Raw genomic sequence first — 18065 nt, forward strand, 5'->3', positions numbered from 1 at the left:
GCAAAATACATATCAGTAGAGCTTAGGTAAGAAAACTGTATTTACAACCTGTTTCTCATTTTTCTATCAATAAAAAGCAGAAAAATATATGCTGTTTAGAGTGCATTCTGCTGTCTTATAAAAAGGAGGTTTTATTTTTAGGGCAGAATTTCACGCACGGGCTTTCATATTTTTGCCGCCTTTTTGACTTTTATTTTATAATGAAACAGATCATCAGATCATGTGGCGGTTCCATAATTATCTTATTAATCACGCAAGTACAAGCGAAGATCATTAAAAATGTCAGTGCCTCTACAGTAAATAAAAAGAGAAACGTTAAGTGCTTTCCTCACCACTTGCAGGCTAGTGTCCATTCATTTTGCTTCAAAGATGAATGATAAGGATCTACATGGAGACTCTTTACTGCCGGGGTTTTAGCTTATGTAGTTTTGAAGTACCATAAAATACAGATGGTCTCGTAACTGATCATTTGATTTATTGTGTGATAATGCACGTCTTATGTCGTGAGCCCTGATGCAGGTCTCCTGTCCACTTTTTGGCACTGAGCACCAGAATCGGTACTTGGTTTTAACCTTCCCTCGCTGTTCTAATGTACTGCAGATCTTAAAAAGTGGCCCAAAAATAAGATCATTGTGACATTGATTTAGCGTAAGTCATGTACCTAGTCAACTCTAGAAAAGGTGTCAGGTACATTTTCAGGCTACAAAGCCTTTTTTTCTTTCCTGTTTTGTGGGGGGTTTTTTGGGGGGGGTTGTTTTGATTTGTTTTGTTGTTTGTTTTCCCACCCTCTGATTTAGCACCAGGATTTACCCACTTATGCATTCAGCAGCTTTATTAAGACTGTGAAGAGTATCTAGAGAGCTAGTTTCATAAAAAATTGATTTAGGATTCCAGGAAGCAAAATGTAATGTATCTTACATTAAAAAGAGAAAATAAGAAAAATCCTACAACCTTCCCTCCTCTGGAAATCAGTCAGTCAGTCAGTCTCTTTCTCACATGCTCGCATGCATGCATACACACACTCACAAACACACCCACAAATTACATGGATTTCTCCTCAGGTATCCTATTAAAGCCGTGATTAGGATGGCTATAGTTTTGACTCATTGGGTAAATGATAAAAAGAAATGAGAATCATAGAGTCCTTTTTTAGAAAAATTGTGTCAAGTGGTAAAACAGATAGCCATTTAGATTGACCAGGGCTGAGCAGTGTGTTCCATGCATTTTGCATGGTGTTTTTGGCCATTTCTCCTCCCTGTCACTTGCCTTCATGAAGCAAAAGGTGTAAAATTACCTTGAAAACTCTGTGGGTAATCCTTCTAAATGGAAAGTCTAGTCCTTCCATTACTCTGCATGGAACCATAATGTTAAGTGCTAGTTAAGTGTTGTGGTCATTGCTTTAATCTAGGCTCCATCCATGTCTCTTCCTTCCTCTTGATTTCTTGTTAGGAAGCTAGCTTAATCTGGGCTGGTGGTGGAGGAATGTATTGCAGGGACTTAAAAAAAGGGACTCTAATTGGTTCAGTTATATAACTGATTGGTTTTAGGAAAAGCATTGCTTATTGAGACAACACACTGGCTTCTTTTTTGCCGCTTACGAGAGATGACTAGGAACTTTGTGTATGCGTGTTCGTGCGTGCCTGGGTAGATAATTTGAGTTTCAAGAGTTCAGGAACAGCCAGTGTAAGTTCCAGGTTTCATTATTTTCTATGGAAAACCAGATGTGAAGCCTCACCAGAATGCATCCTGTCTCACTTTGCACTCCACCTTGCCAGGAGTGCTTATGTTTCTGTAATAATAGCCAGGGTTTTGCGCTTAGCAGCAGCTGCTTGTAACATCTGCCAGATAATTACCGAGCTGAATCAGAATTCACCTGCCTTAACCTAAAGTGTGGGATGAATTCCTGATCAAGGAATAAAAGATTGATTGCAGTTACATTTTTCTGTGCTTGTTAATAATCACTGCTATAGACACCAGTAAAGAGCAGATGCTTTTCTGAGGGAGGTGTAGATAGGAGGGAGGTGGAAAGGGGAAAAAACAACCAGGAGGACCCACTTTTAACTACATATACATGCATCTCACATTCAGCACAAGACATTGACATTTGTTAACACCATTGTAAAAAGATGCTGCGGTGTGTGCTTCACATTCTAGATTCTCTGCAGCACCTGCTGACGATCGAGCCCCCTTTTATGTGTGAGTAATGGTGATTGAAAAGCTCATTATGGCTGCGTGTTACAACTTGTCTGTGAAACCTCTTCATGCTTTTGTAACATCCCGATGTGGGGATAGACCCAGACAGAGATTCAGTGTCTATACATTTTGGCTTTTTTTTTTTCTCCTTTATGTAAGAACGTACTTCCAACAGAGCTGTGAGATGGTTACATTTTCACATTGTACTGGTGATTGTGAACTCATTTTAAAATCACATCTTCCTACTACTAAGCTTTCCAGCTCTTTTTTCAGGGAGCGATCCTGTCTGCATATGCAGACGCAACCTCTGGATTAATAGCTGTGTCACATTTCAGCATCACTAATGCTATTCTTTTTCTTCCACTCCACATGTAACCTAAGGTTAGTTTGCCTTTAAGAATTTTTAATACAACTCTCAAATAAGCAGTTTCAGTGTGTTTATGCAGTTCATAATGTAGTGTGGTGTTCTGGGTTGGTGTCTGGAGGTTTTGTGTGGCCGTGTGACCAGGCATGTATTATAATTGTTCTGCATGGGCTAATGCATTGTGGGATGCTTGTTCTGATGGCCTTGCTGTCTGTGTTGGGCTAAATATTTATGAAAACTGCTTTCTTTCCTCTTTCTCACTGCTCTAAAATATAAGAAAAATATTTGTAAAGCTCTTCCTCCCCCACCTCTTGGTAAAGGGTAAACACCTTTGAATAAATATAGAGGAGAATTCATTTTCAACAGTGTTTGGGATAGAAACAGCTTTTCCTTCTCAAACCAATTAAAAAATTAAATACTTTTAACTGATTATTCTTATTTTGCCTGTTGTGTTCTAGCTTTTTCTCCTCACCTCTTCCTGGCTTTTTTTCTTAAGGTATTATTTAGGTGAGTTTTAACTTTACTGAACCTTCAGAAATAATACCAGTTTTCTTGAATAGGCGTTTCAGGTTTTAGTTTTCTTTGTGTAAAGGCAGTCAGTCTTCTTCCCCAACCTAATGTGTTAAACATTTTTGACTCATTATTTTTGAAGGGATAAATGCAAATTTGCTATTCAGTATACTTTTGTAACACTATAGAGAAGGTGTTTTATAGATGAATAAATAAAGTAGCATCAGAATTAAAATGCAGCTCTCTCACCCAGCCTAGTCCTAAATCCACTGAAACTGTGTTTTTTACTTCCGTTTGATCCTTGAGGTAAAAGTGTCGCAAAGTGTCATAAGGGTCCACGGCTTATGCCAGAATGCTCAGGTGTGGCCACGCTGGCTGACACTCTGTTAGAGCACTGTGTTATGTTTGTATTGTGCTTCTTGGCTTACCGTAGTCTCATAAAAAGTGACATCCTTTTTGTGATTGAGGATATGGACATTCACTGGTGGTGATGTACCCTACCAGAACACTCTGGAGAAGCAGCAGAACTGTGTCCTCTGACTCTAAACCTAAGCGACCTCACAGAGTGAATGCTTTTTATGGAAATCACCAGTATGTCTGAAATTATATATCTTCCTCACTCAATAAATTATGCCATTGGTATAATTCTTATTTTTTTATAACATGGAAGACAATCCTTTTTCTTTGCCCTTTAGTGCTAGGGTTTTTTTGTTTGTTTTTGTTTTTGCGGTACGCGGGGCTCTCACTGCTGTGGCCTCTCGTTGCGGAGCACAGGCTCTGGACGCGCAGGCTCAGCGGCCATGGCTCACGGGCCCAGCCGCTCCGCGGCATGTGGGATCGATCTTCCCAGACCGGGCATGAACCCGCGTCCCCTGCATAGGCAGGCGGACTCTCAACCACTGCGCCACCAGGGAAGCCCAGTGCTAGGGTTTTGATACTTATTGTCTTCATGGGTAAGCTATGGTTAGCCAGTTTAATAGTCTTCATGATTTTTGTGAAGACTTTTTTAATAGTCTTTTTGATTGTTGATACATACTTTTGTGTCTTTGTACAAATATGCTGAACCGACTTCAAATGCATTCTTTCTCTTGCCTTACTATTCATTAATTTGAGGATCTCGGAACAGACTACTTAAACAAGTCAATCAGTTGTGTAGCCTGATAGGACAGCAGTAAACTTAAATTTTCAAGTGTCAGTTTCTAAGCATTATAGCTGTAATAAGCATCTTACTCTGTGCCTTCCACATTATAGGCATTCAGCCAGCACTTGTTGAATTAGTAAGAGACCATTCAGGTGTACACAGTAGGCTTTTCTCTGAAACCAAAATGAACATATAAGAAGTTGCTACAAATTAGTAATAGAGTCTTTCCATAAACTTATAATGGTTTAACTTCAGACTTGGGAGTTAATAATTTAATAAAGCTAGGATATGATTATTGATAATGCTTGTTAATGTCCAAAATTAATTGTGTATTATGGGAGAATGTAAAGTAATTTGGTATACCCAGTGTTTTAATAGAGTTCACCTCATTTGTTTCTGCTAAGGAACCCAAAAATCTTTGGACAAAATAATGTTATTACTGACAATTATTTTTCTAAGGATTTATAGATTTCTTTAATTTCAAAAAATTCCTGTTAGTGTTCTCATCTGGAAATAGATATTATGCTATTTTCCTCCCCCATATAATTATTGGTAAACACATAGTTTATCAGCAGTGTTTAAAATTTTAATTTCTGTTGTTATTCTTGCCTATAGGATACTTTATCCTTTTGAAGTTTGGATTTTCCACTGAGTTAAGCCAATTTAAATGAGTTCTGTGAAAAAGTAGAGGTGAAGGGACAATATAATTTTATTTTATATTTTGGAAGATTCCCCTAACAGGCAAAACTTTGCTTCCCTTTGCTTTCATGGATTGTGTCTTGTTCCAGAATTACTTATGTGCCTGCAGAACACTTAGAAGAGTTCAAAATAAGTTTGGGACAACAGTCTGGAGGAATAATGGCACTGGATATTTTTTCTTCCTACACTGGCAGGTAAGTGAAACTGTAAATCTGCTACAGTGAATGAATGATACAGCAAGTTATAAAGAAGAGTTTTGAATCCAGAGTCAGAGAGTAGTAGAAATGAAGGACTGGATTCCTTTTCTCTCTTTCAAGATTTTAAAAAAATATTCAGCCCTTTCCCCCATATTACTTAAGGAGTGATCATATATTGTGGAAAATTTGGAAAAAACTGTGAAAAATCAAATCAAGAAATTAAAACATCTTTAGTTGTACCACTCAGTATAGCACTTTCATCATACTGAGTTTTGGGAATTTACCCCAGATATGAGTATGATTTCATTAACTCCCTGGAACCTACAATTTGTATGGTATTGTATCACTTTTCCTCTTTCATAAGCAAACATTTTCAGAAATTTTATTTCTTTATTAACGTACATAAAGATTCAGAAACATTTTCAATAGTTATGTTTTTACTGTTTTGGAGAACGTTGAGCTGAATGTCTTTGTATGTATGCATGTTAGGAAATAGTGTATATGGCTTTTTAAAGCCTTTTGATATGCAGTGTATTAAGAACCTTTAAATAATACAGGAGAAGTGGTCCCCTCCACCCCCCCATTAGGAAAGGCAGAAACTAGGTTTTGATGATGATGCTGAGTTCAGCACAGGGAGAGAAAAAATGTCATACTGCTTTTCCGGGAAGAATGAACCACTTTACACTTCCAGCTGTGGGCCTGTTTTTTTTCAGTTGCATTAGCAACTGAGCAACAGATTTCTCTTTAAGCATGCTGTAGAGAAAAATGGCTTTGCAAACATTCTGAGGTTTGCTCACAAAATTTCTAACATCCCAGGGCACCCTGGTGTCCAGTGACTTTGCAGGCATCACGATATCCCATTGCTCTTTCCTTTACAAATTGCACATGGCTGCAGCTATCCAGAAAGCGTCAGGGAAGGAAAGGTGTGTTATGTGTTTAATAAAAGCAAAGAATGTCATGGCCCTTAGGGCCTCTTGAATTTTATGGGAAAAGGAGTATTCATTCCACCCTGCACAAAACTCAGCCATACTCCTGTCTAGAATTTCCATCTCGGGGTTAATGACATGAATTGATTACAGCTATCTGGTACTTCCTATTAAAGTGGTAAAATCAGTAATTCCAGTGTCCTCTGAAATATCATTTCAGATGGCTTAATTAAAGAATATGCCAAGATAACATGGTATTCTTACTAAGTTCTGAGGCCTTAAAAGCACTCAAAAATTTACTATTGGAGCAAAAGAGCCACTTTCAGCACTGTGCTTCCCTCACAGCACAGAAGGGAGAAGGGCCTGAACTGTACAATGCTGTGACTAGCTGCTTCCCTGCAGAAAAAGTGTATTTGCAATTAATGTAAGGGTGCTCAAAACAAAGTGGTCTTTGTCCTACACAGGAGGAATCTGCACCGGAGAGGTTAAGTTACTTGCCCAAGTTTCATAGCTAATAAGTGGCAGAGTCAAGGTTAGATGCATGCAGTCAGGCTCCATGTTCTTAACCATTGGATCCAAAAAAGAATTGCACAAGCCCAGTATAAAAATATGGGGCAGCATAGCATGGAGGTTGAGAGTTCAGGTTTTGTAATAAGATGGCCTCAATTCAAGTCTCACCTCTGCTCCTTCACTGTGTGACTTTGTGCCAATTTCTGACACCTTAATGCACATGAAAGAGAGTTATTATAGTTGACAGAAATTTCGTTGATATTCAATAGCAAACATGAGTGCAAATTTCATTCTTGGCTGAGTGAGTGCTGGGGAACAGAACCGGTCCATTCTGCTCTTTGGAGCACATGATCCAAGACCCATAAACCCCAGCCTAAGATGGATAAAGAATAATCAGCACATTTACAGGAGCATATCTGAGTTAGTGAAATGATTTGAGATTGGGGAATCATTTGAAGAGAATGGGGTTTTTGTATCAGAAGACTCAGGATATTCATCATCTTATAGCTCAAAGGGCAGGAGCATGTGATGTAATGTGTGTGCTTGGGTCTGAGCAGCTCCCCCAGCTTGGGCTTTAGGGGTAAGAACTGAATATTTTAGGTACTCTTTCAAAGTTCTCACTCCTGTCTATGTTCCTTACCTGCTTTTTCTATCATATTCTCTCCAGTGGTGTTTCCAGAGGGTTAGGCCTTGTATCTGCCTTGCATCTTACGAATTGAGCTTCACTCAGACTAGTTCTCAGTCAGCTACTTAACATCGTTTTGAAAATCCTTCTTTGGAGCCGTTCTCAACCATCGTGTCCCACTGTCGGGCTTAGGCTCTGGGGACCGCAGCCTCATTTAGAGTCTCCTTTCTCAGTTTACACAGAGGGGGAATTTAGTCACACAGCCGATGGGTAGGAACCACAGGCAGGTGGATTTCCTTTTAACAGATGAAAAACAAAAATCTGACATTCAGGTCAGAGAAAGAATGAGACGTTCAGGGAGAGCCTGGACAAATTATTGGGCAGAAATGTTGGGAAACATTCAAACACAGTCGGATTATTGGATTAGATGACTTCTCATCTCAAAGTCTGAAGATGATATAATTTGATAGAATTATATCTGTTCGGATATACTACTGTGTATCACTAAGGTGTATTTTCATGTTCATGCTGAGTAGAATCAAATTCATTATTCCTGTCAGGGGAGAATGGATATAATCTGAACATACACTGTCTTGAGATTTTTTCAATTTCTATAAAAATCAACTGCAAACATTTATTGAATTAGAGTTTTTAAAGCCTTCTCTATTTTCAAAAGAACATGTTGGCATGTTTCTTTAGAAATCCATTTTTTACTAACAGCGTAAGGCCACACCATAATTGATTTAACCATTCTCTATGGCCCTTACAATGCCATTTGTTGATGCAAAGTGTTCCTTTGGGAAAACAAAATGTTTCTTGACAAGGTTATTATTTTACGGTTTTATTTATAGTCAGTTAACAGATTGGACACATTTTGCTGTATGCCTGGCATTTGGCAAAATCTGAATTCCTACAGAAATTGAAAACTGACCTTGAACACAAGCGTACTGCAAACTGCTTCCTGTAAGGAGAATTCTGTGTCTGGCTCCTTTGGATGGGCTGAGCTGGACCATAAGCATTTTCCATCTGTCTTCAAAAGTTGAAGGGAAAGCATTGGTCCATCCTGAGGAAGCAGAGATGCTACATTCCTGGTGTACTTGATGATAAGCTCTTTCAGGCCAGGGATCGATCAGGGCTTTGCAAGCTCATAACCCACATGGTGCTTCTACTTTCTTGCGCACGGTAAGCATTTAAGAAATAACTTGTTGGGCTTCCCTGGTGGCGCAGTGGTTGAGAGTCCTCCTGCCGATGCAGGGGACGTGCGTTCGTGCCCTGGTTCGTGCCGTGGAGCGGCTGGGCCCGTGGGCCATGGCCGCTGAGCCTGCGCGTCCAGGGCCTGTGCTCTGCGACGGGAGAGGCCACAACGGTGAGAGGCCCGCGTACCACAAAAAAAAAAAAACAAAAAAAACCCAAAAAACTTGTTGAATAGTTCTCTTTAAAATTCTGGCATTTTCCCTTTCTTTTCATGCCTTTCCTTTCTTTGTCCATGTTTCATTAGGAAAGAGACAGACTAGACAAGATTCTTTGTGTTCTGCTGTATCTCCAGACTCAGTTATAGTAGATTGATTCTAATATAAGACTTTTATGTAAAATGAAATACGGGTTTTGTTTTTCCCCTTAATGTAAATTATTATCTACTTATTAGTTAAGTATGGTGAAAATATAAAGCAGTTCTGCATTTTTAGCCAAACCAACAGTAAAGTACATACAAGACAACCTTGCATGGCTTTACTAGGATTTGGGAGTACTCACTGTGTAACTCTTTAACAGAGACATTCCAGAGCTACCGGAGCGAGAAGAAGGAGAGGGGGAAGAAAGTGAACTTCAAAATGCAACATACAGCAGTTGGAATCAATCCAGGCGGTAAGAACTATTTCTGTCTTCCACCTACTCGGTGTTTAAAGATGGGGAGGGGTGGTTTCAAGTATTGGATTACAACTTGCTACTGTGACTTTGAGCAAGTAGTTTAATATCCCTTACCCTCCATTTCTACATGGGCACAGTGGAGAAGATAATTTGTATCACACAGGGTTAAAACTAACATGTATTTGAGGATTTGACACATAGTAGGGACTAAATAAAGTAGAGAAAATTAGGCATAGGTAGTTGGAATATTTTTTGTGGAGTTGATCTTAGGTAAACCACCAAATGTTAACTTGAAATTTTTCTAGCATTTGTAGAAACTAGATATTCAAGCATATATATTCAAAATGTGTGTGTAAGCATCTTATCATAGGCTGCAGTTATTCTAACCCATGCTCTTTCTAGAACGAATCTCATATATAATAGAAAAGACGACTTCCCTAAATCTGCTCGGATATACTACTGTGTATCACCAAGGTGTATTTCCATGTTCCTGCTGAGTAGAATCAGATTAAGTGTAATAGGAATTTTTTGAATCCCGATTATGGACCCAGATGAGAGGCAGGTGATTTTGTGAAAAACAGGGAAGTATAAGGCATAAATACTGCCTTTAAGGAAGTTATTATGCATTTGGGGAGGCAAGATATAGAGACACACAAAGTAATTAAAGAAAAATGTAAGGTATTTTGCATTAAGTGTAAAATATAAGTAATCGTTGGGTACTTTCTCTAAACAGATTTAAAAGTGACCATCACAAAGGTGCCTTTTACATAGTAAATACTTAATATTTATTCTACAATGAATAAACAAAATTCGAGAGAGAGAAAAATTTCTACTCTGCAGATGTGTAGTGCAGTTTTATGAGTTTCCTTGCTCACCAATGAGCTTGAGGCTACAGCCATCACATGTAAGCATTCTCTAGGTCAAATCCTGTTCAAAGTATAGGAAACCTTTTATGTTGCTTTCACGAAAGACAGTAAGCATTTTCAGCCATCTAAAATGACTTTTTGATTTGAATTTTTTAAAAACTGTTTAGACTGCTTAGAGAAATTAAGGTCTTTCTACATTATTACCCACATTGAGAATATAAGTGGTAGATCTGTGGCAGAAAAAATATTATAAGATACTAAGTTTCTTGTTTATTTGAAGAAAGAGGCAGAAGTAAGTTAGATAGAATTATAAATATTAGATGAAATTATATATCTATCTTTATGTATATATACACACAGTGGAATGTTACTACTCAGCCATAAAAATAATGAAATTCTGCCATTTGCAGCAACATGGATGGGCCTAGAGAATATTATGCTTAGTGAAATAAATCAGATAGAGAAAGACAAATACTGTATTATATCACTTATATGTGGGATCTAAAAAATAAAACAAACAAATGTATATGCAAAACAGAAACAGACTAACAGATATAGAAAACAAACTAGTGGTTACCAAAGGGGAGAGGGAAGGCTGCAGGGACAAATTAGGGGTAAGAGATTAAGAGATATAAACTACTATGTATAAAATAGATAAGCAACAAGGATATACTGTATAGCACAGGGAACTATAGCCATTATCTTGTAATAACTTTTAATGGAGTATAATCTGTAAAGATACTGAATCACTATGCTGTACCCCTGACATTAATATATGTTAAAGCAACTGTACTTCACTTAAGAAACATTTTTGAAATAATAATTAAATTTTTAATTTAAAAATAAATAATAGAACCTTTTAAATTTGGGGGAGAATTCAATATCATAATGCATGTAAAGTCCTTAGTACAGTGCCCAGTACAGAGTGAGCACTCAGTCAGTGTCGGTCTTAGCAGCATCTTCATCATCATTACTCATAACAACGAAAATAAAGCATTGAACGCAGGAATCATTATGAAATTTTCTTATGAGAAGGGTGTAACTTATGGACCAGAAGATTTTTATACTTTTATCCTCGATTTTAGCCTTCACGTCAGCCTAAGAGGTGTCTCTAAAGGCAGTAACTAATTTACAGAGAGGATATGTCTGCTTCCATAAATCATAAAGAAGATACTCTGCCCTCCCTAACCTACATAGAAGCACTAAGGTATTTTGGGGGGAAAGTTCATAGAAGTTCATGAGGAAGCTTACCAAAAGAGCCAGAGCTTTTAGTAGATGAGGAACAAGTGTTATGAATATGCTTTACAACATTGGAAACCTGCTAGGACATTTTTTCATGCAGTCAAGAAAAATTTACTTTGTGTGGAAATAGAGAATACTTTTTAGCGAAGCGTAAATTTTAAGATTGTAAATAATCTGTGTTACACTTTTGTGTGATTTTCATGTACAGGATTGTATCATACTGTATGTATCATTTTCCAGCTTACTTTCCTCTCAAACCAGTGTCTTGGAGATCTATCATGTTGATACTTAAATATCTAATTCATTCAGTTTATTTGTTGCAGTGCATTTCAGTATATGAATATACCACAGTTTATTCTCATTGATATTTGAGTAGTTAATTATTATTATAATTCTGTGTAGTAACTATATCTTATTTTCTTATATGTATGGATGAGAATTTATCTAGGTGTATATCCCAAAGTGGAATTGCTGGCTTATAGATTTAACTGTATTATTTACTAGAAGTTGTCAAATTGCTTTTTAAATTGACTATACCAATTTTTTACTTTTATTTCCAATATATAAGAGTTTCCTTTTCCCCACATCTTTGTTACCACATCATATGATCATTTAAAAACTGTTTTTGTCAACCTGATGGGTAGAAAATGCTAAGTTATCTTAGTAAACAATGTGTAGGTATAACAGGATTGAGGAGCTGGGGTACATTTGCTCATTTGTCGTATGAATTGAATATTATACCTTGTTGACATTACTTCAGTAATCGTAATTATAATCATCATAATAAGAGTAATCAGGGATTTATTGATTGCTTAGTATGTCCCAAAGCTTTGTGTTGCACGTTACATGTATTCATGAATGTAATCCTCACCGGAGCTCTCTGATGTCGAGACTCTTGTTGGATCCGTTTCCCAGCTGAGGAAAGTAAAAGAGAGACTAAAGAAGTTGCAGAGGGTCACACAGTTGTTAAGGAGCCTAAGGGCAGGACTTGAGTCCAGGAGCTCTTGGTTCTAAGTTCAAGCAGCCTGGCCTCAGAGCTCTGTATTACCTTTGCTTTTCTGAATTTCACTCTTTTTTAAACCTGTGTTCCCCAGAAAGGCTGCCGTTTTTCTGTAAAACCAGCTCTGCACATGTTCTGTAAAGTTTTTCTTTTATAGGTCTCTTTTTTTTTCTTTCCACGGATCGTTTACCATGTTCTGCTCCGTGAATCCTGAGTCTGGTTCCTCAGTGCTGGGGTCCTTTTGGCAGCTCTGGCTTTGGTTATCTGCTCTGATGTTTTGAGGAGTTACAGCCTTTCCTCTGAGGAGTGGATCTGAAACCACTTTACTGTCTGTGCCACATCCTGAGGAAGCACAAGGTGCTGGTACCCAAAGGCAGTTTAACCTCTCTGTGCCTCTTCCCTTTGTAAACTGGGGCTGACAAGAGTATCCACCTCATAGGAGTGATTTGAGAATTAAATCAAAGTGTATGGAACTCACGTAGAGAACAACGCTGAGCACATGATAAGCCCTTAATAAGTGTTTGCTGTGCTGCTCTTTTTAGTATTCGGGGAATCATAAGAGCCAATCTCTAGTTTACACCAACCACAAAGAGCCCTAGGAGACATTTTCCTTCATTCTTTCTTTTCTTTTATTTTTTTTTTTACATTTTTAAAAGAAGAGATGGGCTTCCCTGGTGGCGCAGTGGTTGAGAGTCTTCCTGCCGATGCAGGGGACACGGGTTCGTGCCCCGGTCCGGGAAGATCCCACATGCCGCGGAGCGGCTGGGCCCGTGAGCCATGGCCGCTGAGCCTGCGCGTCCGGAGCCTGTGCTCCGCAACGGGAGAGGCCACAGCAGTGAGAGGCCCGCGTACCGCAAAAAAAAAAAAAAAAGAGCGAGGAAGCCCCATCTATGTATTTTGGATTCTTAAATATTAAACACAATGGCTAACTCTGCTGACTTTAATACTTTGCCATTTTACCTTAGGAAATGGAAGAAGTTGGTTCTTGTCTTTCCCAGAATTCCTAGAATGAAAGAAAATGATGAATAGGATTTTAACTAGTTTAAGCTATTCTCACAGATTTGTTAAGATCAAGAATCATGGTGAGATCCTTTTAGACTAAACAGTAGATCTCTAGGATCTTAGATTTCTAATAAAGAAAAAAGTGCTGACCAAAGAAAATGTGGGTTTCATCATCTACCTTCATGTGACTAGTTGCCTGCCCTCTCACTCCACCTGTAGTACTCTTTTATCCCAGTCTTTTCTTACTGTGACCTCCCTCATTGCACAGGAGTCCTACCTCCATCCTTTCGTTTCCTCTGGGAGCACCTCAAATGTCAAGTTTGAGTGCATGTGGACCGTGCTTTCTTCATTTATCTGATGTCCAGTGTCAGCTGACTCCCTTCCTGCAGCTGGGAGTAGACTGTACAGTCTCATTACCTATCTCAGAGCTTTCTACTCGGTATCTCTGTTTGCTTCCAGTCACCTGAGCTGCTCCTTCGTCTTGGCCAGACACCTCGCTGCAAATCACCTTATTCTTATATCCCGCCTTTTCAAAAGACACGTATTTTCAACTCATCCATAACTCTGACAGCTATTTGCAATTATCAGATAAGAGTTCATGTGGTTATTATGTGGGTAGAGGAAGTACATTCAGGACACAGGCAGTAGCAAGCGCCATGGCCCGAAGGCGGGAGAGCATGTCTGATGAACCTAAGGAACGGCAAGATGATATTGTAGCTGGGTTGGAGAGAGGAAAGTGGAGAGCTGTGAGGGATGCATTTAGAAGGTGGTGATGGGATCAGGTCACGGAGGATCTTGTTAGCGCTGCTAACAAGAACTGCTCTTCTTGCGCTGACTGTTAGTTTCTAGATCTGTGTTGGCAAGACAGACTTCTACAGAGGTAGGCTTCTGAAACAGTGCATGCAGAAATGTTCTCTCTCTTGATTGGGTTGCTAAGCTTAGAAGGTACCATCTGTTTGAGGGTAGCTGAATTTTTTGATGTCTGCAGTATTAGAGCTTCTGGAAAATGGTCCTTTTACATTCATCGGTGCCCCAGCCTGGAGTATGAGTCCAATATTAACCTGTAACAAATCAGCTTCAGAAATACATTAGTATTTATCAGCCCCTATAAAACAGATAATTGGAAGAGTATTTAAAATGATCTTGTTTTACTACTAGTAAAACCTTAATAGATTGAGCAAATAATATTTGCAGAAATTAACATACGTAACATTTTATTCCTTTGAATTTAAAAAAAAGTGTTTCCTATTATAATTTCTGAATCATTTTTTAGTGTGTTAGGTCAGTGGCATTAAGTGTGTTTACATTGCTCTGTAACCATCACCACCATCCATCTCCGGAACTTTCTTCATCTTGCAAAATTGAAACTCTGTACCCATTAAATAGTAACTCCATCCCCCACCCCATGCATCTTCTAGCAGCTGCCATTCTATTTTATGTCTCTATGGATTTAACTACTCTAGGTACATCATATAAGTGGAATCATACAGGATTTGTCCTTTATTTCACTTGGCTAGCTTATTTCATTTAGCATAACGTTCTCAAAGTTGATCTATGTCCTAGCATGTGTCAGAATTTCCTTCCTTTTTAAGGCTGAATAATGTTACTTTGTATTTATATACTGTTTTGTTTATTCATTCATCTGTCCATGGACACTTGGGTTGCTTCCACCTTTCGGCTGTTGTGAATAATATTTCTATGAACATGGCTGTACATGTATGTTTTCAGAACCTTGCTTTGAATTCTTGTGGGTATATACCCAGGAATGGAATTGCCGGATCATATGGTAATTTTATTTTTAATTTTTTTAGGAACTTCCATACTTTTTTCCATAGCAGCTGCAACATTTCACATCACTACCAACAGTGTACAAGGGTTCTAATTTCTCCATAATTTCTAAAATTTTTCCCTGCCAACGCTTATTTTCTGGGTTTCTTTTCTTTTTTTTTTTTTTGATAGTAGCCATCCTACTGAGTGTGAGGTGGTATTTCATAGTACTTTTGATTTACCTAATGTTAGTGATGTTGAGCATCTTTTTATGTGCTTATGGGACATTGGTATATCATCCCTAGAGAAATATCTAGTCAAGTCCTTTGCCCAATTTTTGATCTGTTTGTTTTCTTCTGTTGTTGAGTTTTAGGGGTTCTCTAGATATTCTGGATGTTCATCCCTTATTAGATGTGTGATTTGCAAATATTTTTCCCATTTTGTGGGTTGCCATTTTACTTTTTTGATGAACAAAAGCTTTTACTTTTATTGAAGTCCGGTTTGTCTGTTTTTGGATTTGTTGCCTTGTACCTTTGGTGTCATAGCCAAGAAATCATTGCCAAACCCAATATTATGAGGGTTTGCCCCTATACTTTCTTATAAGAGTTTAAAATTTCATTTATTTTTTTATAGGGTTGAACTTTGGCGAGAACCAAGCAAATCCTTGGGCATCAGCATTGTTGGTGGACGAGGGATGGGGAGTCGTCTAAGCAACGGTGAAGTGATGAGGGGCATTTTCATCAAACATGTTCTTGAAGATAGTCCAGCTGGCAAAAATGGAACCTTGAAACCTGGAGATAGAATAGTAGAGGTACCCTCCAGTGAGCTTTCTGTGCTAAAACTATTCACCTGGGCCGTCCTCTTTACCAAGGGAGTCATCATCTTTACACTGACCCAATATTAGAGTAAAATGTGTTTGCTGTTAAAGCATTTCTTTCTTATTTGTTTGTTTTCGTCCGTAATTTTTCTCTTCCGTATATGATGACAGCTTATATATCTCGATGTAGAGATGGGTGTTTGGGGGTATAATCAACTTTTTAAAAAAACATTGGCACTAAGATAAAATAATTAAGTTCAGTTTAAAGAACAAAGCAAATTTCTTGGGGAAATCATTGAATCGTTTAAAAGTATACGTACACACACAGAATGTGTACATCATAATTAATCCCTTAAATGAGATTTTATTTCTAGAAATACTTAAATGTTGTTGGATGAGATTTTTTTAAAGTGAGTCTTCTTAGTAAAATTTTTATGCTAAGATCCTATTGCCTTTTATATAAATGTCTCCCCCACCACCCCTGCCAATCCAGGCGTGGCTTTTCCTCCATCTCAGTGCTGTGCCCATTCCCCATCCATCACTAAGGGCTGTGTGTGTGTGTGTGTGTGTGTGTATGTGTGTGTGCACGTGTGAGTTGGTACGTACACACGTGTGTACGCATGTGTGAGTACTTTGTTATGTGTGAGAGAGAAGCGTTTGGTCAAACTGTACCTAATCCCTTAATTCAAAGCTAGGTTTAATATTTTAAATTAACTCTTCTCGCACGAGTCACTCATCATTTACTCAACAAATATTCCTGGAGAAGCTGTTGCATTCCAGGTGCTGTAACAGACTTTGGGCATCCCACAGTAAATAAAACACTGTGCCTGCCTGTCAAGTGGGACAGACTTGACAAGTGATCAAGTCACTTCAGAACAGTGTGATGAATTATTTGATCAGCATAAGCATAGTTTTAGTTTAGGTTAGAGGAAGGGGTAGCTGAACCCAGGTTTGCTGAGTTTCCAGGATTTAGAAGACTAAAAGAGACAACTTCCAAATAGAAACCGATCACTTTGTTATTATAACAACCATTATTTTTACTTTGTACAAGTGATTGTATCTCATTTTCTAAATCCATATAACTTAGGCACTAAAATGCCTTAATTGTGTAGAAGAAAGTTATCCATATCAGTCACAACTTTGAAATGAACATTTTGGGCATTGATCGATTTATTCCTTTATTGATTGTCTCTGAGAGTTGAAGAAGGAAGAAGATTGAGACTTGAGAGAAAGCAAGGGCCATGTCTGGTGTTTTGTTTTTTTTTCTTCTGACCATTTATAAGGAAGAATGATGGGCTTTTTTTTCTCTCTTCCTGCATCTTTACTTTTCATTAGATGATACCTTAGCCCCCTGTTAAAGGATTCTTTTTTAGTTATAGTACTACATAAAATTTCTAATTTAAGATTATCACAAGGCAGTTTATTTTATAGATACTTCACTATTGAATACCTTTGACCTAAGTAGAAAAAAGTAAGAAATGTTTATAAATTATTTCAAGAAAAGATTAATCATAGTTTTCACCAAAATGTTTGTTTCAGTGTATTAAGAGAGTTAAAACATCCCTTTCAAATTGAAAAGAAAGGATTTTTGCATGTGGTAAAATACTGCTAAGCAACAGTTTGTTGAATATTGTTACGTGCAAGGGCTTTTTGCTGTAAATAAGGAGCCTTAGGCCTCTGTAATCCTGGGGATTCTAGAACATGTCTCTGCTAAGAGTTTCTGAAAATGTATGTAAATTAGAGACCTGAGAAGTATTCCATTCTAAGTATAGAGTTCTTTGGACTTGGGCAAAGATATTTAATGTCCTGTTAAATTTTCCCACTAATGGAATATATAGTAAACATATATACTTTTATTTTACAGAAAGTTAGAAGCCTTTTTTTTTTTTTTTTTTTTTTTTTGCGGTACGTGGGGCTCTCACTGCTGTGGCCTCTCCCATTGCGGAGCACAGGCTCCGGACGCGCAGGCTCAGCAGCCATGGCTCACGGGCCCAGCCGCTCCGCGGCATGTGGGATCTTCCCGGACCTGGGCATGAACCCGTGTCCCCTGCATCGGCAGGCGGACTCTCAACCACTGCGCCACCAGGGAAGCCCTAGAAGCCATTTTTAATATGAACTGAAAGAGATGTTGTTATTTCATCTAAGTATCAACATGAGGGAAGTTTTTAATTAAATATAGTATATAACTCTTTTAAAAGTGATAATGTTCTATGCAGAGATCTAATAATTTTCTTTTTCAGAATTATGTCTACTCTGATTTTTCTATTTTGTTGTATATACCATTCTCTGGTAATTGGAAATGATAAAATTATACCAGTGTCCTATAGTTTTCTGGCAGGA

General features: G+C 38.1%; 1 protein-coding gene across 7 annotated transcripts in view; it reads left to right on the forward strand.

Moving 5' to 3' along the window:
• The window catches only part of MPDZ (multiple PDZ domain crumbs cell polarity complex component), a 168108-nt gene that overhangs the window by 110750 nt on the left and 39293 nt on the right, over nucleotides 1-18065 (forward strand). For all 7 annotated transcript variants that reach the window (XM_073806124.1, XM_073806122.1, XM_033858100.2 and 4 more), the window contains 3 exons: nucleotides 4997-5101; nucleotides 8936-9028; nucleotides 15542-15719. In XM_073806124.1, the coding sequence (XP_073662225.1) occupies nucleotides 4997-5101; nucleotides 8936-9028; nucleotides 15542-15719 (376 nt within the window). The remainder of the gene's footprint in view (nucleotides 1-4996; nucleotides 5102-8935; nucleotides 9029-15541; nucleotides 15720-18065) is intronic.

Source organism: Tursiops truncatus, chromosome 6 (genome assembly GCF_011762595.2).
Source record: "Tursiops truncatus isolate mTurTru1 chromosome 6, mTurTru1.mat.Y, whole genome shotgun sequence".
Classification (NCBI taxonomy): domain Eukaryota; kingdom Metazoa; phylum Chordata; class Mammalia; order Artiodactyla; family Delphinidae; genus Tursiops; species Tursiops truncatus.